The following is a 24,901-nucleotide window of genomic DNA, read 5'->3' as shown; positions in this document are numbered from 1 at the left end:
ATGAGCTCTGATCTTGTCCGTGTCTAACAATGTGGAATACATTTATAGTAACTGAGGCACCAATGAGTTATTTAACATGCATTTATTGCCATTTAAGCATGATATCTGGAGCATGCCTCTATCTTCTGATCTCAGCTGTATAATTCAAGATCTTGATGGTTTATTTATAAATTATCTGTCTGACATGTGTCTTGCTGACATTACACAGAAGATCCCTAAACTGAAATCTAAATAGATAAGAACAATTTTGCCCCAAGGTATATCTTTCACTGAGTTGTGTTTGATCCACCTGCCAAAAAATCCTTTGATTTAAGAAAATGGCCAGGAGGAATATTTTAAGTCTATATCTGAGACATCATGCTTAGTAATAATAGCAATAGTCAGACATATATTTGCAGTAAAGATGCCTGCTTATGAATGATTCAAAGTTTTTATAGTGAATAGAGAGACCCTTACATTGGCGCAATATTTAAGATAGCAGGTGGAAGAAACTAAGCAGATTTATGGAAGATAAACCTGTCAACAGATATTAAATACAAAGATACTGTGCCTGGCACTGGAAGGCTCTGTCCTGCACTAGAGTCTGAGGGAGTATTCCAAATGCTTCCCTGATTCTCATACCCTCATCTGTATTGCTGTGGCTGAAAGCTTTCAGAAAGAAAGGGAAGGTGGACTTTGGCTAGGACATGCCATTGCTCTTCTGCAAAACAGTTAATTTCCTAATTCCTAACCTAAAATCTAGACATACTTCATCCTAAAAATACCTGCTCAGATCACCCTAACCAGCTAACCAAGATGTCTTTGTTGGAGCTGCCTAAAGGTAGCACCCCATATTTCAAACATGTAAAACACAAGTTAATATATGACTTAAAAATAATTGAATTGCACTACAGTTTAATTGTTGGCAATAAAGAGCAAAATGAAGAGTGAAGGTTACCTGAATAATTGGTGATTTCTATGTTTTTGTACACATAGAACATGATACCTATTGATTAGAGTATTTTCCTTCTGTAGCAAAAATATATTCCTTGGCAAGACTATTATACTTTCTGGTAAGGAGCATATCTATAAATCATCAAATTATTATTTTAATCAGTAATATAATAATCATATATGAGATATCAGAAATTTCTGATATGTGAAATTGCTAAGTTAGACAGTCAAGAGGTTTCCCTCAGTCTTCTGTGAAGGAAATAACTCTGAAACTCACCAAGGAGTCTCCTCCTGTAGGATACATCTTTCTTTTTTTTTTCTGGAAAAACTTTATACTTGGCTGTGCTGAATAAATATGTAAAGAATTCTCATTTGTTCTAGATTTGGAATTATGGAGAATATGGAATAGTTTTTAATTGTCATTTAGTTATTTGCGTCTTAATATGGGGGAAAATCCTAATTTGTCTAGGGATGGAATGGATTTCTTCCCTGGAGGACTAAGGCTTTTTGAATGAGTTAAGGGAGCAACAGTTTCTGCTGGAGAAGGAACAGGTAAATGAATAATGTTGAGTTGAACCCAGCCAGATCATGGATTATGTCAGTGACCTTCGCATGGCCAAGAGCTGCTCAGCCTGGGCCACTTCCAGCCTTGGAGACAAGCAAAGCAGCTGCTGTCTTTTAAATAAGAGAGCAGGATAATTACTGACATTAAGCACCCTGTGATTTAAAGGTTTGCAAATCAGATTTTATACATAGGCACCAGAATACCATCTACCTACCCAGTTTTAGGTAGGGTCCTTTGCAGGCAAGGGGAAGGAAATGTAGTGACTCTCTTTTGAATGCCAAACAATGAATAAGTTTGTTGTCTTCAAAATTGCTACATATGTTATATGTGCATAAAATATTAGGCTGTAAATGGGGCTGGATGCTGATTACATCATACCATTCAATGTGTTTTTGAAAATATGAAAATTGGGCATTAATCCATGCAGAAGATAAAATGAAGAAGTCTTCTTGAAGAAGAGAAAGTTTGTTGTTCCTGTAGACAATACCAACATGTTTTTTTCTCCCACATTAGCAGAGAAGAGAATTCTAAATATATATCTGAAATCTTTATTTTGCTCCATAAAAGCTAGCTTAGAAGAAAGGAGGTGATTTGCATATAAATTTGCAGGTTTTGTGTGGGACTGAGATTTTCCTGGGAAGTTGGATGGGTAACTGAAAGATGCTGTGTCAGCAGCATGCACTTGTTTGTGGATGCTGGAAGGAGAGCTTTCACTGGAAATGAAATTTGTTAGAGTGTCTATCTGCAGTGGTGCTTAGATATTTGCTACACTGCCTGGAAAAGAGAGCAATTCACTGAGAATAATTTTTCAAGGTTAGTAATTTCCAGATACTACATTTTTTCCTCATCTTTTTAAGGTTGGGGGTTTTGGTGTTTTTTTTAGAGACAAGCATAGGTGGTGTGTTATAGTAGTTGATCTCCCATCTCCTCACATTCATTGGGTTTTCTCGGTATGTTTTTCCAGACATTTCCTCACACCTCACCCCCAGACCTTTGTTTTAAATCTCATGCTGTCACCTGGAGGGGTGGGAGAGATTATTTTTGACTGGCAGCTATTCTGTTGACCTGCCTCTAAGATAACAAGTGTGGACCACAAAGTGGGTTCTGATGAAACATACCATCTTTTCAAAGAGGCTTAGCTCAAAGGATGGCTTGGATGCTTGGCTTCTCCTGTGCAGTAAAATTGTGTGTCTGACATCTGTTTAATACAACTACATGGACCTTAGAAGTGAAGGGCAAGCCTGAGGATTCAAGCTGATGGAAACCTGCTGCCAGTGCAGTGTGTGTGCTCATGTAGTTTATTAATCTTGTCTGTTGTTATTACCTTTTTATCTGGATCCTGTTAACTTAAGATTTGTATGTAACTCATGGAAAAGGTATGTTTTTGTTTTCTCTGTTCGCATGAGAAGTCTGTTGGCATAAGTCTTCAAAGGCATTAAGTCAGTAGCATCATGGAAATTTGGCTATGTTTTGAGCACTTGAACAGCTATAAAAATTAGACTAGGTTATTTTAACAGGCTATTGTTCCATAATCTATCTCATCTTTCTTTCTATGTTTTTTTCATTTTTCTTTTTATAACTTCCAAGTCATTTAAAGCTACTTAGCTTTTATTCCAAAGTTCAGTAAACACTGTTGCTTAGTCTATAAGATTTTGTAATTTCAACATTATATATCCACTAGATAAGTCAGCAGAACATAGAAACACAATCCAAACAGCGGAGACCCTTGTATATGAAAGAGTACACTCCTTAACAGAAAAACTCTCAAAAGTTTTTTTTTTTGTTGTTAGAGCAAAATGAAAGAATTAATTATGCTTGTGCAACAGAGAACAAAAACAGTAGAAAAAAAATTATTTGACCCTTGATTTCTTTTGTTGCTCTGATTCAGTTGCCCTTGATTGTTTATTTCCTGTTGCATGATCTTTTGCAGTGGACCCTTGGCAAGTGTTCTACTGTCACTTATTCTTTACATTTCCTCTCTTGACCCTTCTGACAGGAGGAGGAAGTTACAGCAAAGCTATGACCACCACTTATTCACACTCCCAGAATGTTCCTCACTGCAGAATCTCACTACATTCAGGCTCAGTGACTTTACAATATTTCCTCTGCAAGATTTCCATTCTCACCTTGCTATCATTTTGGGGACAAAGTCTTGCCTTTATCTCTTTTTATCAGAAATATTCTTTGCTTGTGCAGTGTGGAAAATCATTTTATTACCATTTGCAATACTTGAAGATAATTTCTATTGTTTTGGTGTTTGTTGCTCTTACGCCATGCTATGTAAGAAACACCTTAATACTCATTTACTGAATTCCATTTTATGTATTCTTAACTAAGCCTCTGTTATATTTTGTGTCAATAATCTATATTTTGTGTCAATAATCCATATTTTGTGTCATTATTCCCAGTATTATACAACATAAAATGCTACCTTTAATTTCTTTCAGTTTTGTCTTCAAGGCTGTCTTAACAAGGGCATGGCCTAAAGATTTCTTGACTTGTCGAGGTTTTCAAAGTGCAAAGTGAAGGTTAGGGGCTCTGTATATATAATGCTATTCCCTGCACTCCATCTCCAGCTCAGTAGCATCAAGTGTCTCTTCACTGGGAACTCCTCTCAGGGTGACACTCAGGTCTGAGTGGGAAATGAAGCCAATGGTCTCTCACCCACACTGTTAATAACATGGAGAGAAGCCTGCAGGATAGAAAATGAACGAGAAAACATGGAGAAAACACGGATTTGATGTCCTGAAACAATTTGGAGTTGTAATTGGCTCTTAATCTCATATCTAAGCCTGTGAGACTCCATCCAAGACTGTGCTTCCTATATACTAAACACTTTCCAGACATGCTTAAGGAACTACAACTTGCCACCTAAATATTATAGTCTAAAGTCTCTTTTCTCTGATTTAATACTGGAAAATGCATTTTTTAGCAATGGGAAGATATTTTAAGCTGAGCAGTTCATTTCAATCACTCTGCTTAGGGATGATTCTTCTTAGCAGTCAGTTAGCTTTAACCATTATCAGCAATGTATCACTACTTTTGTTTCACAATACTGTGTGATACAAGTGAATATTTTTATTAAACTGTAGTCAGGCCATATTGTAATTCATAGAACCACATTCAAAATCCTCTAAATGTCTTTCAGGGCAAAAAGAATAAAACTATTCTTAGGCCCATTTCTTGGGCGAAATTTTGAAGGAGGACTGTAGAAGGTGCAAAATTTGAGGAACTTCTAAAACATCTCACTGAATACATATATCCACATTTGCAGCTAAACACCCTTAGAAAGTGTTCCCTCAGGTCTAAGCATTTTTGCAGCCATTGCAACAGAAAGCTGAATCTTGGTTTCAGACTTGATTTTGCACTGCTTCCATGCACACGTTTCTTTGACTTCAAGGTTTATCTTTCTTTGTTGACCCTTTTGTGCAATGATACTTACTATTTCAAATTTTAGAGGTTTCTAGAAAGAGCTGGAAGTTTTACTAAGAAAGTAGTTTCCCTTCATAAACAAATCTGATTAGTGCTGTTCTGTATTTATTACTGCTTGTGATGTTATTCTCAGCACTGTAGTAGGGAGGGAGACGTGGAAAGTGCTGGCTGAAACAGTGTCCTCAGCATCTTCTTGAGACATTTACTTACTGAATATCAAGGTGTGTGATGTATAATTTATTTCTTTTGGATTCACTTCTATTAACAGATTTCCAAGGACCAACAGTAGTGAGAAATATATTTTCATTAGTCTACTGGTGTCATGTAACCTAATTGACACTTTAAGTATAAGCCCTGGAATTTGCTGATTATGATGCACAGCTTTCCCTGAATTTCCCATTTCATTGGAATTTTCAAGGTTTTTCATAGCATTCATTAAAGATATTCAGTTATTTTTTAAAAACTTGCTTTTCCTAAGTTCTGCATAAAAGTCTGTGTGGTGACAAAGATAAAAATGATACTCTTCTGTAAGAGATCCTTAGAGAAATTAATTTTAAATATTGTCCGGTACATTGCACTCTTACACCTTCAAAATCTCAGGTGAAGTCAGCAGGAGCTTTTGTGGACACTCATGAGCTACTTTTTATGCAGTCAGCCTAGGAATGAGAGTAGTGTAATTGTGCCAGGCTGGAGCACAAGCATGAATTACACAGCCTGTCTGGAAAGCTGGGTGAATAATGGGCCAGCTAGCCTGAGCTAACCTCTGAGCTGCTTTGGCTGCACTTTGTCAGAACTCAAGTTAGCTCATTTAAAGCTGACCCTGGCAGGCTGACACAGGCTGTGGTCTCACTGTGTCCTCACACCTTTTAGTGCAGTGAAGACCCATCTTTGCTATAGCTTACTGCAGCTGATACACATTTGTTATGAAAAAAGCAGCTGATTCAGGAAATCTTAACCTCATTAATGTTGACAGCAAAACTCTTGCTTATTCTGTTAGGGATGGGATGTCACCCCAGAAACATGAAAATTGCTGATTTCTGCATCTCTTGAAAAGTACCCCTTTTGTGTATCAAGAAAAACTTCTCTATATTGCAGTGGCAGTCAGGAAGGGATCTGCTTATGTTAAGCCTTTTCCTTACTAAGCCAATGGGACTGGAAAATATACATTTCTATGGCCTTGTTGTTGCTAAGGAAAACATCTCAGAATAGTGGGTTTCTGTCTGAGAAACTAAAATCATATTAATTGGGGTATTTTCACAGTTAAATGTTCAAGAACTTGGTACGAACTCTGCTATGTGTCTCTGTTACTCAAAACAGGCCAATTGCTTTAGTCAAAAGTGAACACATCCAGTTGTTGATTAGTTACAACACGAGGATTGATGGCTTGTTTATCCAAATGTTACAAATTCTCTGGTTTTCAGTTTTCCTTTTGCGGTAGCTGTTGCCTCTGCTAAATAAATGTGGTTACCAAACTGTGGTAACCATATAAATGAGGGAGAGAGCCTGTGGTGATACGGATGCAAAATATGCAAACAACTTCAGCTAAACATAGCTTTACCATAGTTTTGTTATATAAATGTCAACTTAAAATTAACTGTTATGGAAACATTTCTTTTATCTTTATGGACTCTACCAGCTGCACAGTTTTCTCAAGTACAGTTTACATTTATGATGTTGTTTAAATCTAACACATACATTCAACATGCACAGAAGAATTTTTTAAAAGCAAGCTGTTTGCATTTGTGCAGTAATTACCCAAGGTCTAGCTTTAGTCTTCCATATGCAAGACAAGTTTCTGCTGACTCTAGGGGGACCAGGAGTCACTGAAACTGCGAGCAGCAGTTTGATTTTTCCAGAGATTAATGAGCTGAAGACTTTTTATATTTGTTTGTTGAGGAACTATGGTATCCTGGGGTGCATTAGAAAGAGCATTGGCAGCAGGTCGAGTGAGGCAAACCCTCCCATCCACTCAGCTCTAGTGAGCCAAATCTGGAGTTCAGTGCCCAGGTGGGGCTACTCAGGACACAGAAGATAGGGAGCCCCTGAAGCAGGTCGAGCAGAGGACTATGAAGGGACTGGAGCATCTCTCTTGTGAGGAAAGGCTGAGAGAGTTGAGCCTGTTCAGCCTTGAGAAGAGTTGCCTGAGAGGGACCTCATCAATGTCTGTCAGTTTCTGAAGGGACGGTGCCAAGAGGATGTTTCCAGGCTCTTGGTCATGCCAAGCAACAAGACAAGAGGCAATTGGTAATAACTGATACACAGGTAGTACCACCTGAATATGAAGCAGAATTTTTTTAATGTGTGGGTGACTGACACCAGAACAGATTTCCCAGGGAAGATATGGAGTCTCCCTCACTGGAGATATTTAAGAACCTTCTGGACACATTCCTGTGCCACATACTCTGGGATGACTCTGAGCAGAGAGGTGGGACCAGATGACCCCCTGTGGTCCCTTCCAACTTGACCCGTGTGATTCTGTGACCCATTCTGTGTATCATTATTTTCATGGGCAGATTTCACAATATATTTGCCAATTTGAGATTTTTTCCCCTTGGATATTTTGTAATGCCATTCCAAAACTGTGTTTTGGCCCATTTTTCCTCCATATATCTGATATGAGACTTACCTAAGAACTGCAATAATTAAAAAAAAAGCAGTTTAAAATTAAGTTGTGTGGTCCCAACCAGCTCCTCTGTATCAGGCAGGTTATAAACATATTTTGAAATAGCAGTGTCTCTTTATGTAACAACAATATCCTGTGGTGCACAGCAGAAATGTTAGGTACTATACATGCAGTTAAAGCATTTGAGTGGCTCAGCCTTGTAGTGCAGCTGTCTCCACAGAGACACCTGGTCATGAAGCTACAGAAGGTGGCAGATGGAGATTATTCCAGACATATCACCTCACTGTGAGTCATGGAAAATAGACACCAGCATTCATTAATGCTGCAAACCTGCTTGGCCTGACATGGGTTGGGTTCAGTGGTCATTGGATTAGAATTTGGAAATCAGAGCTCACTTCTGTTTGTAACTTCCCTAGTTCCTGAAAAATGATTTATTTGAAATCAACACACAATAAGGATTTAAAAAGTCGAGATGCAAACAGATTAAATTAACAGGAATGGTGATTGACAGCCACTCAGAATGCCACACAGAGGTGACAACAGGGCAGGTTCTAAGGAGTAGGTTCAGGTGAACAAATGAAAACATACATCTTCATAGTGCTGTTTTTTAGATTTTGTAAATCATTCACAGTTTGTATGCATGCTAAAAGTTTCCAGAACTGAGATTAACAACCTGATAGCAGCAGGTTCAGATGTTCAGCAGGTTCAGTTGTTCAGATCCTCAGTCTGAGGTTCAGGAGGCCCCTCAGCCACAGCCTGCTGGTAAAGAACCAGCTTGGCTCCTCCACAGTCTTCTTTTCATATCTGCTACCAGCCACTGCTTCAAGGGCTGGACAGCCTTTGGTCTGTGGTTGTCCAGGCAGTGAAATGGCAAAGAACTTCATAGCAAACTTTATTCCATGAGAAAGCAGACTCATATGGACTTGAATTACCAAGCTGACTTTTCTTTTTTAAAGTCTGGAAAAATCAAATTATTTAGAGAAACTTTCGAGTGCTTCATTTAGCTGTTACCTGATCCACATTTAGCCAGCCACAGACTTCCTGAGGCAACTGGCAAAGCAACTGGGTGGGATGGTTTGGAGTTTTTTCTTTTGGTCTGTGAAGAAAAATCAATCAAAGACTTTTCCCTCTTCTTTCCTCTGAAGCAAAAAGCTGCATTTTACTTCTTAAGTGCTAGAGATCAAATCTAGAGTTAAGAAAAGTTCTTCCTGCAGATCAAATTGTCAGGGGCTCAGTAGGTATTTTTGCTTTTCTCTGCAGCCAGGCCAGGGTCTGCCTGCATAGCCCTTTTCATATGATGCCTGCAGCTGCAGGGTCCTGTGGATGGGCTGTGCTCTTCCCATGTCCCAAAACCATGGAAAAGTTCAGTCTCAAGAAGTGCTGCAGTCACTTGTACTCTTCAGAAGCCTGGCTAAGTGAACTCCTGGTCACACCCAGTCATAAGCTCCAAGGAACATGTGAATATTCATTTTTTAAAAGAAAATTCTCTCTGATGGTCTACATTTGTGCAAAAGCCTTCCAGCCACCTTGGTTGTGCTTGCAGGAAAAAATAACCAGCAAAATAATGGGGAAAAAAGTGCTAAGAATAGAAATGCAAGTAATGGAAACTGTGAAGTTATTTTGAGTTCAGGGGTCTTGATATTGAGACTAGATGACCTTTAGGTGCCTTTCAACCCCAACCATTCTATGATTCTGTGATTCTGTCATTCTGTGATTCTGTGATTCTGTGATTCTGCGATTCTGTGATTAATGTTAGTTTTACAACTGGAAAAAAACAAACTCAGTGAAGTTATTGGCATAAGGAGGAATAGCTATGAGAGAATAGCACCAGAAGGATGAGAATGCAGACTATCCCAACAACCCAGCTCATGAAGACAGCTTGTTCTTAACATTGAGTGATGCAGTCTGGTGAGCTGGTAAAAAAAAAATAACAAAACCGCCTGATGATTAGACTTTGAGGAGTAATGTGATGCTCAGTGTTTCTTATGCAAGAATTGGAACTACATGTTAAGAAAAAAAAAATGTAACTGTGCAGGCAGTCAGGTGTTGTACCAGGCTGTCCAGAGAGGTCACAGCCTCCTTCCCTGCAGACACTCACCACTCGACTGGACACGACCTTGAGCAAGCTGATGTAATTTAACTTGCTTTCTGCAAGATAACTGCTAGAGGTCCCTTCCAGCCAACATAGGACTGTGATTTTTATGAACTTTTTTTGTAAAAGAAGCCATTTTAACTATAGTTTCATTAGAGATTAATATGCTGATTCTAACAGACAGGTTATTGGTTATTTATTTGCCTGTGATTGTCTGAGTTCAGTGATGCTCTGGGCATAATAAAAAGCAATTTATTTAATACAGTTTTATAGGAAGGTTTGACTGAATGATCTTCTCTTGCTTTGGTTGATAAGGTTACTTTTTTATCTGTGAGCTCTCATATGAATGGATGGATACTGTTACATGATTTTTCAGTTAAATCAAGATAACCAGTCCTGTTCAACATTCATTCTGTAAAGCTATGTAAATAAATGTTCATAATGGATCACAAAATATATGAAAAGAGCAGAATTTGTTTTTTACACATAAATATATAAAATTGTTTTGGCTCAACCTGAATCCACTCTTCCATTTTCAGGCTTTCTGAGGAATTAGTAGACAGGTAGACATGCATCTCTGTTGGAAAGAGAAAAACAATGTTCTCACTACAAGGAGGTGCAATCAGCTGGTGTATCTCAATTAAGAACAATTCCTGGCTATGCTGGAAGTTCTCTCTCTGGGTGCCATACATAGCTTAAATCACTCCTAGCCTAGGAAGGACAAATTATCAATTTTGCCAAACTTCTCCTGTGCACTTCAGTTAATATTTTAAAGACAATTATAAATTTAGACTCTCAGAGGCTCATAATTTGCAAAAGCTCTTCATTGCCTACCCTGTACTGATTTTTAATGTGAACCTTTACGAGTTGTAGGAGGCAAAATTACCATGTATCTCAGCTTCACATTGTTAATATAGGAGAACAACGCTGCTGTGTCTTATGATGGAGTTGTCTGGACTGAGTACACTGAAGGGAGTATTATTATGCTGTGTTGGGAGTCATAGAGAGGTGTTCCTTTGGCTCTCCAAGAGCCTGGAGTCATTCTTAGCTGAAATATACCAACTAACTGGACCTCCTGCTACTGACAGAGGTGTTTTTCTCCTTCTAGCAGAGATGCATGCCTGCCTGTTCCCCAGTTCTGGGAAGTTACAACCCTGTTTACTAGTATGGTCCATACAACTACTGAAGGCTAATACTTTGTGTACTGAAGCTCCAAGAAACTGACTTCATCTGTGTGGTTAACAAAGGGATCTCCAGGGCTTCCTCTCCAGCCTTGGAAGTATGCAGTGCTCAGCAGTATGTACTCACAGTCATCTCTGCTCAAACTGTGCACGTGGAATCACAGAATCATAGAATCGTTTGGGCTGGAACTGACCTTTAAAGATCATTGAGTCCAATGCACCTGTGCAGGCTGGGACACCTGCAACTAGATCAGATTACTCAAAACCCCATCTAGCCTGGCCTTAAACACATATCTAAGTGCTTACAGGATCATCCTGTGTGAAAGGAAACTGGTCTGCTAAAATGAAATTCATATAAGACTATCTCTGTGCCTGCAATATATCTGACAAATGCAAACTTGTTTCACACAAATTTCTGAGCAGAAAAATTTTGGCAAAAAGTGAAAGCCACTGCATGATAAAATGTTGGAAAGGAAAAGCACCCTGATGCATTGTTTCAAACAGGCAAGCAGCAGCTTTAATATGTTTAAGATCAAAGGGCAAGTTTTTCCCCATATGGAAAATAAGTGATCACTGTGTATTTAATATTCTGCATAAGCTCAAGGTTGTTCCAGGACCTTTGCAACTCAGCATTTAATAAAACAACTCATTATTGAAACAGAAGCATTATTGTGGCCAAAGCAGTGCTTAGGCACAGCTTTGGCCCATGGAAGGCAGAGGTGTGAGCAGCAGCCTGAGGGACACCCCAGCAGAGGTGGGCACAGAGGGGCTGCCCTTCCACACTGCAGTCACTGCTGGTGCTCTGCTGCCCCACCTTGCAGGGGCTTCAGAACATCTTCTTTGGTGCATGGAAGAAATGATGTAATACTCTTTCCAGCTGTAGTGATTATGAGATAAAAGACCCTGAAAAATAGAATAAATGAGTCACATCACTGGGCTTTGACTATAGAGACTCAGACAGAATAAAGGCTTATTGTGAAAAGTGTTACATCTTGCTTTAGGTCTCAAGACCTAAACAGCACTGCAAGAAGTTTTCTGTTCTCAAAGTAGTGTGTGATACAAAGCAACAAGATGTTTGTTGTACCCTCTCCAGCAAGACCTAGTGCTTGACAAAATGTGTTTCTGCTCTTTGCTTTTAAACACAAAGCAACTTAGGCATATGAGAAAATAGGTGGACACCCCACTGCCCCCTCAGTTTTGAGACTTTGTGCTTCTTTCCTGTCAATATTATATGGATGAGCTTAGAAAGAAGATAAGTGTTGCTGTGAGTAAGTTAAACTCATGAAATTTTCATTGTCATTTGAACCTTGTAAGATGGGATTCTTCTTTTGCAATCTCACATGCTTCTGCCATCAGGTTCTGGTCTGTTAGTACTGCTGCCTAACAACAAGAAAGGGCACTTCAGATTCCAGAAAGTGCAGGACTTATTTAGATTAAGGAAGACAAGACTAATGGTGTGGTATAAAACTGAACACCCTTGAGCTAAAGTGCTGTGATTGATTCTTAGAAGTAAGTTTAATACTAACAGTGCATTATGTTAGAAAAATATTCTGTGTTCCATTTATATCCTTGTTTACTACTGGGAGAAAATGATAGGAAATTAACAGGATTTTCTCTGCGCTGGTAATATTTATGAGTCAGCTCATAATTCCCAACACAAGCCATGCTTCCACTGAAGTCAACTGTAAGGTTTCAACAAAAACCAAAACCCAGCTATTAGTTGCTAGGAGTAAATAAAGTTAGAGAAAGAAGACCTAGATCTTGGTACATTGAAGAAATTTTTTAAAATGGCAATTCTTGATAACATTATGGCATATTTCTGCCAAATTTAATGAGCCCTGGCATTTGTGGCTGCTTTGATTTCTGTTGTAGCTGTGAGGGACACTGGGGCTATAAGGTAGCATGGGCTACCTTAAATAGGTAAATACTGTTATGCTTACCACTCTTTTTTTAATTCCATCATGAATATATGGGTTTTTTCAGGACAGACTTGCTCTTGCCTCCTCATTCTCCTTTTTAACACTCCACAATGGAGTGCTCAAAGATATTCTTCTGTATTTCAGTGTATTAAATATGACAAATCATTCCTGTCTTAATCAGCTTCCTGAACTGAAGCATCATAAAGTCATCAGATTAATTAGTATCTCTGATTTTTTTATCACTTTGTTCCATTCCTCCCACAGTCACCACAGGCTGATATAATGATGTGGTATAATACACCTCAAAGTTCAGATGTTTCTACTTAAAATAATTTTTCATTTAAAAAAAATATTTTTTAAAGTGTGCTTTATTTTCTTATCTGCTATTCTGGTTAATATGTGAGATAACCACAATTAATGACAGCAAATAAATTTGAATCCCCATACAAAGCCAAGTATCCCATAGATTCTTCATATATATCATGACCTTGAGCATTGCTGCCAGACCAGCCGTGTTATTTTGCAGCCTGGAAAGCTATTACTGGAGAATTTGTGGGTACTTCTTTGTTCACATGTCTGGGAGGATAAAAAATTGTAGAAGTAGCCAAGGGTTGCTAAGATGCCTTCTTGAGAGACACAGTGAAAAGAAATCCCATTTGCTCATATACCACAGTACAGTATCTTTGTATGACTGCCTTTGAGTGTCCTTTCCCCTGAAAAACTCCCTCATTGTCAGTGTTGTTGACTATATATCAGTGAAAACCAAAATGTAAAATCAAAGCAAAATCCAGTAGATAATATACTACAGGAGAAAAATAAGAGAAAGTAGGAAATTGATTTTGTTCCAGAGCTCTTCAATAGGATGAAATACTTTAAGTGAAAATACACGGCTGACTCGAGTGATTCCCACAGTATCAATCTCTCATAATCAAGCCAGGCTAATTGTCTTAATCACAAGTTTTTTTTAAAATATGTCAATCAGGAGCCTGAATTTGAATGATTAAATTTTCAGTATATTTTCTCCCTATCTTGACCTTTGATTAAGATGTAAAACAGTACTGAAATCACAGAACCAAAGAATATGCTGGGTTGGGAGGTACCCACAGGGATCATCAAAGTCCAGCTCCTGGCCCTGCACAGGACAGCCCCTAGAATCACACCATGTGCGTGAGAGCATTGTTCAAACACTTCTAGAACTCTGGCAGGCTGGTGCTGGGATATATCCTCAGGATGTGGAATATCCTCACTGTAAATCACAGCTGATTTGCTAAATAGGCTTGATTTGCTAAATAGGTTTGATAGTGTTTTTTCAACACAATTATCCAGAAGTACCCATCTGTAGTAAAAGATGTACAGGGAAGTCCACAGAAAAATTTAATCCAGATACATGGTAACTCCCAGGCCAGACCCAGGAACTGCCTAGGAAAGAGGTGTTTTACCCAGGCCAAAATCACTCTAATGGCAGCCCTCAGCATTTAATTGTGTAGACCATCAGCAGCCATTGGGAGTGTGGCTCCCTTTCACATTACTCAGGGATCCAGCTGAGTCACAGTGAGTGGGATTACCTCCAGAGGATGGGGTAGGCAGGCCATTTTTCTCCCAGCACAGGGTGTTTCCTTCTTAGTTTTGGCTGCCAAAGCCAGTGCTGGCCCTGTTGGCTACCGACGGTCGATTCAGTGATGAAGGTAACCGATGAGCACCAAGCAAACAGGCAGCTCTTGTGGCATAAAAAATAACCAGCAGTCCTGCAATCTTTCTGTTCTTTTAAGTTTGCTCTGTTACTTAAAAAACCCAACCAAAGGTAGTGGCAATATTTTTATCTTAAATCCTGAAGACCCAAAAAGCTGATTTTATAGTGGATTATGCTGGTGATTATGCTGGAGAACACATTTCTTTCTAGTACATCTATACGTTTCTTATATTAAGAATTATTTTTCTCATTAGCAATACATCTAAGTACACTATGTTAGAAAGCACTTTTACAGAAAAATGTTATTTGAGTACTTCCTTTTGCCCTAGGTTGTGAAAAAGGTTAAAAAAATCAACTGAAATAGAAAAATTATTTTAAAGAAAAGGTTATATAGTGGTTTTCAATTCCCCAGCTTCATACTGTAATTCTTTAAATTTTCTCTATTTCATTATAATAAAGTTTTTCTCTTAATTTTGTATATGTTCTAAAAAAATTATAGAAGTTCTGCAACCTGTATTCAGTGTTAAAGACAACATCATTTCTATTCCTATTTTTAATTCATTTTCTTGTGAAGTATCTGTGGTCAAGTAAAGGTTGCTATGTAAGCTACCAGACTTGTCACTGGGTGTTGGAGCTATGTGATGCAAAATTAAAAACCTACAGAGTTGTCTAAATACAGATTTGATTTACTAAATTAAGCATTCACATTTTAAAATGTTGGTATACAAAAAGACCTGTGCTTTGAGAGTGATAAAAGTAGCATTTTGTCGTTTTCTACAGATTTGAGGCAGATCAGTATAATGCTTCCCAATCATTAAAATAGTTAAAATCTGGAGGAGCAAGTGCTTTATTCTTAATTTTTTTTATGTCCTGTTAAAGCAAATAAAACTAGAAAATATCTAGGTCACAAGTGACTCTGAGCACTAAAAAAAACATTTCTTCTTTACATTTCTTTTCTTTTCTTTTCTTTTCTTTTCTTTTCTTTTCTTTTCTTTTCTTTTCTTTTCTTTTGAGTGAATGTGCTTGCTCAAGGAAGTACAATGCCTCCTATTTTAGAACCCTGGAGAAACTTACCTTGATGTTTTATTTTTTGTCTATGATGGAATGGATTATCAAATGTTCATTTAATGACACATTTATTTGTGCCCCATAGGTACCTGAGCTATATGATTTGCTTTGTTTTGATATCATCCCCTGTTATAGCCTCTTCATTGCTTTGTCAATAGAAGCAAATACAATCACTTAGCAGACCCTGCTAAAAATACAATTCCTTAAAAATATGCCAGAAAAGAGCAATTTAGGTTGACAACACCTTTTTTCACACTGCAAATGTAAACTGTTTCATTCTTGATAAACTGTCCTAATTTTTAGAGAAAATAAATCATCCCACACTGGAATGAAAAGTATTTTTAAAACAAAATTTATCCACTGCAGCCTGACAAAACTCACCTTTCTAAATAAGTTGCTTCAGCAGTATAATCAGTTATTTAAAAAGTCAGACATGAAATTCCATTCAAATTTCTATATTTCTGAAAAAGGTAGCAATTAACCCAGAGAAAGAATATATAAAAAGAGAGGTTTGCTGCACTACTTTTTTCTTCTCAAAAGTTATTGATTAGGATTCCAATCCAGTTTGTTTTCCCACTCTAAGACTGTGAGGTCTTCATACTCTACCTCTCCATGGCCAGGGTTGTACTATTTCTGTAGAAGGCAGTGCAGTATCAAGCCCTCAACATGCTAAACTCTTCCACTTGAAGAAAAGGTTGAAGTGCAAGTCATTTTAAAGGAAGTCTACAGAAGAAATTTATGAGCTTTTTCTATGGAAGAACACTTATTCTCCATGCAGCTTTTGTCAAACATTCTTAACAAATTGTAATAACCTTTGTCATATCTCATTTTCTTGCATAAACAAGTCATACTGAAACTATAAATGATGGAAAATTTAATCCACATGGCTTGCACTTTCAAAACTGTTAAACTGTATTCTTTTCCACCATGTCAGCAGTGCATTATCTGTTTTATAGGAATGTTGAAAAGATTACTTTTTTAGGGAGATACCACGGGACCTGTGTAAATGTCCGTCTCATGCCTGCATTAGATGACGTTCTCATTTTCAGTTCTTCCTGAAGCTAGGAAAATGCTTCAGTGTTTCTCTTTCCATATGCTTTCAGAGAGGGCCTTCCCACCCAGCTCTGATAACTGCTCAGAGGCACCAGGAAGGGCCAGAGGCTGAGGTGCTGTCAGGTTTGTGCTGCCTTCCTGCCTTGAGCACTCACATCTCTTCTGGGATGGAAGGTGGTGCACCAGCCCTCAGCTGAAGAACATGCATTAATTCCTCCTCTGTGGGAACTTGGTGCCTTGAAAATGGTGTTAATGTATAAAATTGGGCCAAACTCCTGGCCCAGGAGATGATGTTTTTTCTTCTGTCTTCCCCTGCAGCTGCATGGGACACTGAATCTGTAAATTCTCCCTTTCACACATCAAGAGGCTTGAGAGTGATAATAACATCTGGCCAAGGCATATCTGTCTTTTTGCTTTTTGTGAGAATTGCTCACCAAAATTAATAGTCCCCACGAAAGTGTAACAGTGCTGTGAAAGAATGTCTTTCCTTCCTTTTTTAATAGGGTTTTCTCTGGGTATTTTACCCATTTATCTAAACCTGTAATGTATCTATTGATGCTATCCATCCACTATAATCTTCAGCACATTTATTTATCTAATGTCTCACACAGATTTTTACGTATTCCAGGATTAAATAACTTTATTTATGTAAAGGCAGCACTTGGGTACTCAGCAAGATCCTGATCACTGTCAAGAAAGCATGGCCACTGCCCCTGGCTGTGGAAAGAATTACTTATGGAGGGGCTCAAATAACTTCTTTGAAGACTCAGACCTCGTGAAGGCAAACAACTTCCTTTAAATTTGCAAGTAATTGCATTAGTATACCAGGAGGAAAAGTAAGAAGTCCTTTTTTGGTTGTAGTAAGAGTTAGCAAAAGCTTTCAAACATTTTCTAACCTCCATACAAAATCCAGGATAATGGCACTGCCAATGGTGTGCAAACAGGTTTGATCATAATTCTGAATGCCCTTACCTGTATGGAGATTAAATCAGACCTCAATTAATACTAGAAAATAACTCTGGTGGTCTAATAGCTTAATTATGCCACTCTAACGGTGATATATTTTTATTATTTACAGAAGAGGCCACAAAAATTTGCAGATGTTTAACTTTTGTTTATTTTAACTCTAGCAGTAAGTCATGTAGCAAAATGGCTCTTAAAGATCTTCCCAGGGCGTATTTTTTCTCCTCATGATACTCCTTGAGTAATGTTTTAACAATTGCTTTAAGCTGAAGATCCTCTTCCATACGAACAGACCTTAAATCAAACAGTAGTAAAATTCTGCTGAAAATTATATAAATGGAGACTTGGTAGGTCCTAATTAACCAATTAGAAGAGTTTATGAGAGGCAGATTGATTAAATATCAAAGCTTCTGACTTATATTATCTTTCATAAACTGGCTTTTTTCCAATTAGTATATGCTTTCAGGAGCAAGGGAACAAGATGAAAGGATCTGCAACAAAACTGATTACTGCTGAAACAAAATGGAAGTTGCTGCTTTTCATAAAATACAAGGCTATGGTAGTACTTGAATAATTTTATGGGAAGTTGCTGCCTAAGGCATAAGTTTTACTGTCTTATACTGAATGCATGAGGAAAAACCATCTGTTTTTTTCAGCCTGAACAATTATATGATCCAGATTGAATCACTAGAGGCCAAATATAATTGCTCTGTGTTTTGCTTTTTACTACTCTCTACCTACAGCAGCATGGTCTTGTACAGAATGTATTGTAGCACACAGTACAAATGATGGCATGGGAAAATACTTTTTCTTCTATTGAGGGTTATCAAATTACTATCCAGGGCTTAATGCAATCATCTACACTTCATCAGGCACTGGAGAAATAATTCACAATAGGAAAGAACAATTCCTGATAAACTTTGACCACTGTGATGTTTGAGCCTTAGGGATTTCTTTTTGCTGGGCAGATCCTCATTTAACATTCAGCCAGGTGAAAGTTGTTGCTGCAGCCTCCATGCCTTCAGTTCCAGCTGGGAAAAAGGAGAGGTGCTTTCCTTTGCATGGCCTGAGTAAACAGATTGCACTAAAAACATAGCAAGTGAATCTTCACTCTTAGTTTACTTTGAAGGAAAAGCACTTCAGTGATATATAAACTACAGAAAATATTCCACTTTTTTTTCTAGTGTTGTGTTTTACAGCACCTAAATGTATGCTTTTCATTTTGCCAGGCTAGCGGGACTGGGTTTCTCCCTTCTATAAAAGTGCTTACAGTTTCATTTTAGACATAATGTGCTGAGGGGCACTAAAAGAAGTGTTCAGTGTTGGGTGGAGGAATGAGGGACTGAGGGGCAATATTTGAATATGTGGGTGGATAAATACAAAGATTTTTATTTTGTTCAATAATAATAATAATAATAATAGTAGTAGTAGTAGTAGTAATGATGATGCTCCATGCCTTTCGGGTTTCTGGAAAAACTGGGAGCAAGAGTAATAGAATTTTGGAAAAATTTCTTTCTGAGACTATTTTTACGTATTGCTGTGAGGATTGTTTCTGCTTTTCAATGGATAAACTGCAGAACTATGTCAACCAGGTGCTAATCCACATTGCACCTGGCATTCCTGAATATTTGCTTTTATTTTGATTAATACACTGCTTAACTGTACTCATTCCCTCTCCTGACTCACTTTTCCCATCTATTGTGAATAAACACCTTGCCCACAGTGATATTCTAAATCATAGTCCTGACAGACTGTGGAAAGCAAGTGGTGGGTAAATGGACGATGGTTTTGTGTAGGATTGGGCCGTGACTTAAAAGGATCAGGTTTATTCCACATGTAAAGACTTTCTGTGTAGCCTTAGGCAAGTCCCTTACCTTTACTGTGCCATGGTCTCCAACTGTGATACGGGAACAAGAAACTTTTTTTTTTCCTGCTGTGTCTGTTTTCCATAATTGTGCTATAAGAAATCTCTTCCAAGTGAAAACTGGTATTGTGTGTTTGGATAAGACCCAGTACAACTGGGCTTCCAATTTAGTTGGTATTACAGGAATAAAATCAAACAAGAAATTTTTAATACCTAAACACAAAGGAAGTAAGCAAATGTCATTTTAATTGATTCAGGTCTAAAGAAATTCAGCAAAAGGAAATTACATTCTTTTACTGTAAATTCTTAGTCACTTAATTTTATTTTGCCCTCCTTGCAAGCCTTAATGAGAAGAAACCACATTTATGCCTATGTCAGTAGGATGTAATTATAGGGGGATTGCATCTGAAGGCTGTAGCAGCTGAAACTACCAGTAATGTTCTATGAGATTTTGCCATTTTTATAAAGTGGAGTGATGGGGAGAAGAATTGCTCACAAGATAGATTTTTGTCACTTATCATAGAATCACATAATCATAGAAAAATAGAATCATAGAAAAATAGAATTACAGAATGGTTTGGAGTTGGAAGGGATGTTAAGATCATTCAGTTCCACCCCCGCCTGCCATGGGCAGAGAACCTTCCACTAGACTGGGTCGCTCAAAGCACCATCCAACCTGACCTTGAACACCTCCAGGAATGGGGCATCCACAAGTTCTCTGGGTAACCTGTTCCAGTGCGCCCTCACAGTAAAGAATTTTTTCCTAATATCTAACCTAAATCTTACATCCTTCAGCTTGAAGACTTGCCCCTTGTCCTACACTACATGCCCTTGTGAGAAGTCCCTCTCCAGCTTTCCTGCAGGCCCCTTTTAGGTAATGGAAGGCTGATCTAAGGTAGGCTTCCTGGAGCTTTCACTTCTGAGGGGATTGGAGCAAGGGAACCTTGATTCTCCCAGCCTGTCTTCACAGGTGAACTGGTCCAACACTTTAGATCAGTTTAGTGGCTCTCCTCTGGCAGATGTCCCAACAGGTCAATGTCTTTCTTGTGCTCAGGGCCCCAGGTGGGATGCAGCACTCCAGGTGCAGTCTCACAGGAGCAGAGAGGGGGAATCACCTTCCTCATCTTCTGGCCACTCTTCTTTTGATGCAGCCCAGGATGTGGTTGACTTTCTGGGCTGCATTGCCAAGTCACGATGACCTTTTTGTCCAGAAACACCCCCAAGTCTTTCTCCCCAGGGTTGCTTTTGATCCATTGTCTACCCAGTCTGTACTTGTGCCTGGGATTGCATGAGTCTTGGATGAGTTTTTTATTAAATCTTGAAGCATGTGTTGATCTTCACCTGTCTCTAGTCCAAAAGATAAGACTTGCCAATGGTGTATGCCAAGTGTGCACTTTACCCTCCTGGATACTGTTTTATTTACAGTCCTTAATATAATTTATATGCAAGCTCCTATCATATTTGATTTTCAGAGTAGAACTTCTACCCAGCAGTTAAGTGATATGCTACAAAATATGCCTCCAAAGCCTTATAGCATTGCAGATGGAGATTTTCTACTAGAAATTCTGAAGACTAGAATTATATTTTTATGTCATGTATTTGATATATTATAGCATTCCTCTATTGCATCACTATGGGAAGTCTGTATGTTCTGTGGGAAAAAGTAATCATAGCTCCTGAAGCTCATGTGTATGCAGATGCAATATTATATTAATGTTATATCCAGTAGTTAGAAACACAGAAGTATGTAGGTTGAAAAAAGCCTCAGTGAGTCTTCCAGTCCAACCTCCTGCTCAAAACAGAGCTCACTTCAAAGTCAGACCATGGCCTTATCCAGACAAGTTCTGCAATCTTTGGGGGCAGAGGTTTCACAGTGCATTGACCCTGGGAAGACACTGGGTGCCCACCAAAGCCTCCCTGTCATTCCTCTTCCTCAGCTGGATGGAGGAGAGAAAGTCTAAGGAAAGGCTCATGGGTCAAGACAAGGGCAGAGAGGGATATGCATCTGCATAATTACAGTATCTGTTCATGGGGTTGGAACACCAGCTAATGAGTCCCAGCAATTCAGACAAAAGTCAAAGACCTGCTCTTTGTTGGTTGCCTCAATTTGCTGCATGACTTGTGTTTTAAGAGGGAATTTAGCAGAACATTGGTAGAATCAATTATTACTGGGTGCTGATTAGTCAGTTCATGATACTGTGGGTAAAGTGAACCTCATTTCTGATCCAGTTCACAGATGGTTTCATTAGCACAGTGGTGTTGTGGGTGAAGCAGTACAAGGGGAAAGGATAATCCTTACCACCAACAGTATATGTGTCAGGCCAATACCAGTTCTGCCTGCTCATGTCTGCAAACACATGTGCTGTGACTGCTGAGGGTTGGACATGGGATATGCAAGAATTTCTGCAATGATACCATTTGTTTGGATCTTCCTCACAAAAAGATTTACTTTTTTTTTTGCCTGTGTGTTTCATCAGTATCATGAAACATACAGGCTCATGCAAACTTAAAATTGTGTTCGTGTTTTCCTGATTGTAACTGCTTGGCTTGTGGCTTGTGTAATTGTTTTAAGTTCTTCAGGGGATTTTATGATACTAAGTTTGTTCCCAGAATGGAGCCTGTTCACTGAGGACAGTGATGCCATAGCTCTGCCTCTCACTTCAGGTAGTTTGAACACTAAGTCTGTTGCTCAGAAGGAGGTTGTTTCTGATGGACAGATAGGTGCAATGTGTAACTTAGCTCTTTGGAAAGCTTATGCAGCAGGGGTTTGTGGTCAGCTGTGGGAGAAATGATTTTTCAGACCTGGGAAACAACCCTCCCACTGGAAACCTCTCTTTAAAGATGCTTAAATTATCTGGATTGCATGAAGGTAGAGGATTGTGATACAAAAAGTAGCATCTTTGGATATTGGGTCATTTTACCAAGAAAATCTTTTTTCTCTGAATTCTAGCCGTGCTGCTTAGAAACATATAGATTTAATAGATTTAACAGGATATTATTCCAATGTCTTTAATGAACTGAGTTAAGTGGTAGCTGTATTCCCCTCTACTAATGAAGACTGTGCAGAGACAGTCTTCTATTAATGTTGGTGAAGTACAAACAATATACATACTGGGTCAGGGTACTGTAAAATATTAACAATTATTAATATTCTTTCTTTTTCAGTTTTCTCCTTGTGTTTGGTTGCTTGATTTTGTCCGTGTTTTCTACTATTCCTGAACACACAAAACTTGCCTCTGGTTGTCTCTTCATTTTGGTAAGTGAAAATTCTAAATACAAGATAGTTTTACAGATACTTTAGTATACATTCAAATCCTCTCCCTCACCATGGAGGAAGTAACATAATACAATAACTGAGCATTTAGAAAAAAAAATCAGACATTTCTTCAGAATGACAAAAAAATGATAAATTAGAGGATTCCACCACCTGTTTTATTTAAAAACAGGTCAGATAGTAAGACAGTGCTAATAAAGTATGGTAGTGCATCCCGTTCTTTGCTTGAGAACTACTGTGGTTTATAACAGATACATTTTCTACCATGGTTTGGCAGTGACTGAGCATGAAAGACCTTTGATATTGCTGCTGTCATTTATAAAGTCAGTATGTAGTAAGAGGCACTTAAAATAGGAATTAATTTTGGTATCTTAGATACAGATTTGAGCTAGCTATTGGTAGATACTGACATTTTAGTAGCAGTTGCTGCAGTAGGATATGGTAGTTTCATTATTTCTTCATAATACATGCTATTGTATTATGTTTATCTCTCCCTTTTCCCTCCTGAGGTAAATGAAAAGGGCTTTAATCCCTAAAAGTGCTTAACATTTTTCATGCATTGTATGGAGGACACGTTATTCATCTGCTTCTTGATGGGCCATTTAGTTCTGCAAGTGGTGGCCTGAGGATAGGCAGTAGTGGATATTAAAATGTAACCATGTACCCAGAGTTACCATGGTTATTTCAGTTCCATGCATTCAGCAGGCTGTGCCTTGTTAGGTAGCACCTGAGGTGAAGTAACTGTTGACAAATGCCAACATTTTAATTGTCATTACTGTGTATATCCAAAAGCTCTGGTCTTCAGAGCAGCTGCCTAATTAATTATGGCATGAGCAGGCTGATAATTATGTTGCGTGCTATGTCTTTGCAGCACAATGGGCCACTGCATCAAAATACCTGAACTAAATGTCCAGAGCAGACTAGGTGCAGGTATGTGGTGTTTTGATCCATTGGATGATTTCTTAGCAGGGCTAATTAGGGGGAGCCGTGCTAAATGTTGCATTTTTCTTCCTAGCCATATTAGTGCTTTTTCTTTCTCTGGAGAAAAGATCAGGTGGCATTAAACCAGCTAAAAATGGTCAGATTTAAACTTACACTCATACCTAAACCCATTATTTACAAATCTGAGCAACACTTGGTAAATGGAAGTCTGTTTGAATGTTCTGCAGCTAGTTATATTATTGTAACTGGTACACTAATTGCTAGGATTTTTTGGTATAGAAAACAGGAAAATCTGATTAGTCTGAAAATACCCTATTTGTAATAGAAGAGGCTTTTGTGGCAAGTAATCCGTTTTCCTGTATACTTATGCAAATTGGTCACAGGAATACCATTTGTTCTGACATAAAATATGCATTTCCCGTGAGCCACATATTTGTTGATTGTGTTGGTACTCTTAGCAGTGCTGATTCCTCAGCTGGCTGGCTCCCTGTACTATGTCACTGGTCTCCCAGGAGCCACAATGTGCAGGAGCTCTGTGAATGCCTGGCCTGCTCCCAGTGCTGGACAGAGGTGTGGTGAGCTCTGATTGCTGCTACACCAGTCCTTGCAGAGGTGTCCATCAGCTGAGCAGTGTCTGCTGGGGGAATCTTCTGTGCTTTTGCTGCTATGGCTTCAAAGATGAGCTTTATCCATCCTAACTGTTCTGTCTGTACATCCCATGGCATCCTCTGAACACGGAATAGGCTTTAAGGAGGAAGAGGGTGGATAGTTGATCCTTGAAGCATCAATACTAGTCTCATCCAGCATTTCTACAATAAAACCTACTGTGTTCAGCAAACCTTTGGCAGGGATAAACCTAGTGACAATGAATTTTGCATCTCCTGCTGTGGGTCTCTAATGGAGAAAAATATGAACACAGCAAAGTATGATGTTCCAGAAGCAGGCTAAAGCTGACTGCTTTAGAGCAGTTTGCTGATGCATGGTTTGTTCCTCCTCTGCATACTGATCAGTAGCTGATATTAACAATGTTACCAAAACAAACTTTTGCAACTACAAAGCAAGAGGACAATACATTTCTACATTAACTCAGGAGCAGTTGCTTTGGCTGTGCCAATGCCTAACTGCAGTCACTGGAGTTTTCACAACCTTTTCCTTGCAGTGATTCACACAGCTCTTCCAAATGTGTCATTTAGTAAGACAGCTGTGTTCCCTATCAGGTCTGGTTTAATACTGTTTGTGCATTGTGCTCGAAATAGAAGATACATGTTCATTTTTTAATGAAGTACCGTACAGATATAACGA

General features: G+C 38.5%; 1 protein-coding gene across 2 annotated transcripts in view; it reads left to right on the top strand.

The window, feature by feature from the left end:
- The window catches only part of KCNQ5 (potassium voltage-gated channel subfamily Q member 5), a 279,890-nt gene that overhangs the window by 169,502 nt on the left and 85,487 nt on the right, over positions 1–24,901 (top strand). For both annotated transcript variants that reach the window (XM_066547411.1, XM_066547410.1), the window contains exon 2: positions 22,549–22,639. In XM_066547411.1, coding sequence (XP_066403508.1) covers positions 22,549–22,639 — 91 coding nt within the window. The remainder of the gene's footprint in view (positions 1–22,548; positions 22,640–24,901) is intronic.

Source organism: Molothrus aeneus, chromosome 3 (genome assembly GCF_037042795.1).
Source record: "Molothrus aeneus isolate 106 chromosome 3, BPBGC_Maene_1.0, whole genome shotgun sequence".
Classification (NCBI taxonomy): Eukaryota; Metazoa; Chordata; class Aves; order Passeriformes; family Icteridae; genus Molothrus; species Molothrus aeneus.
Note: the sequence above shows the minus strand (reverse complement) of the source record. Positions and strands in the feature narration are given on the sequence as shown.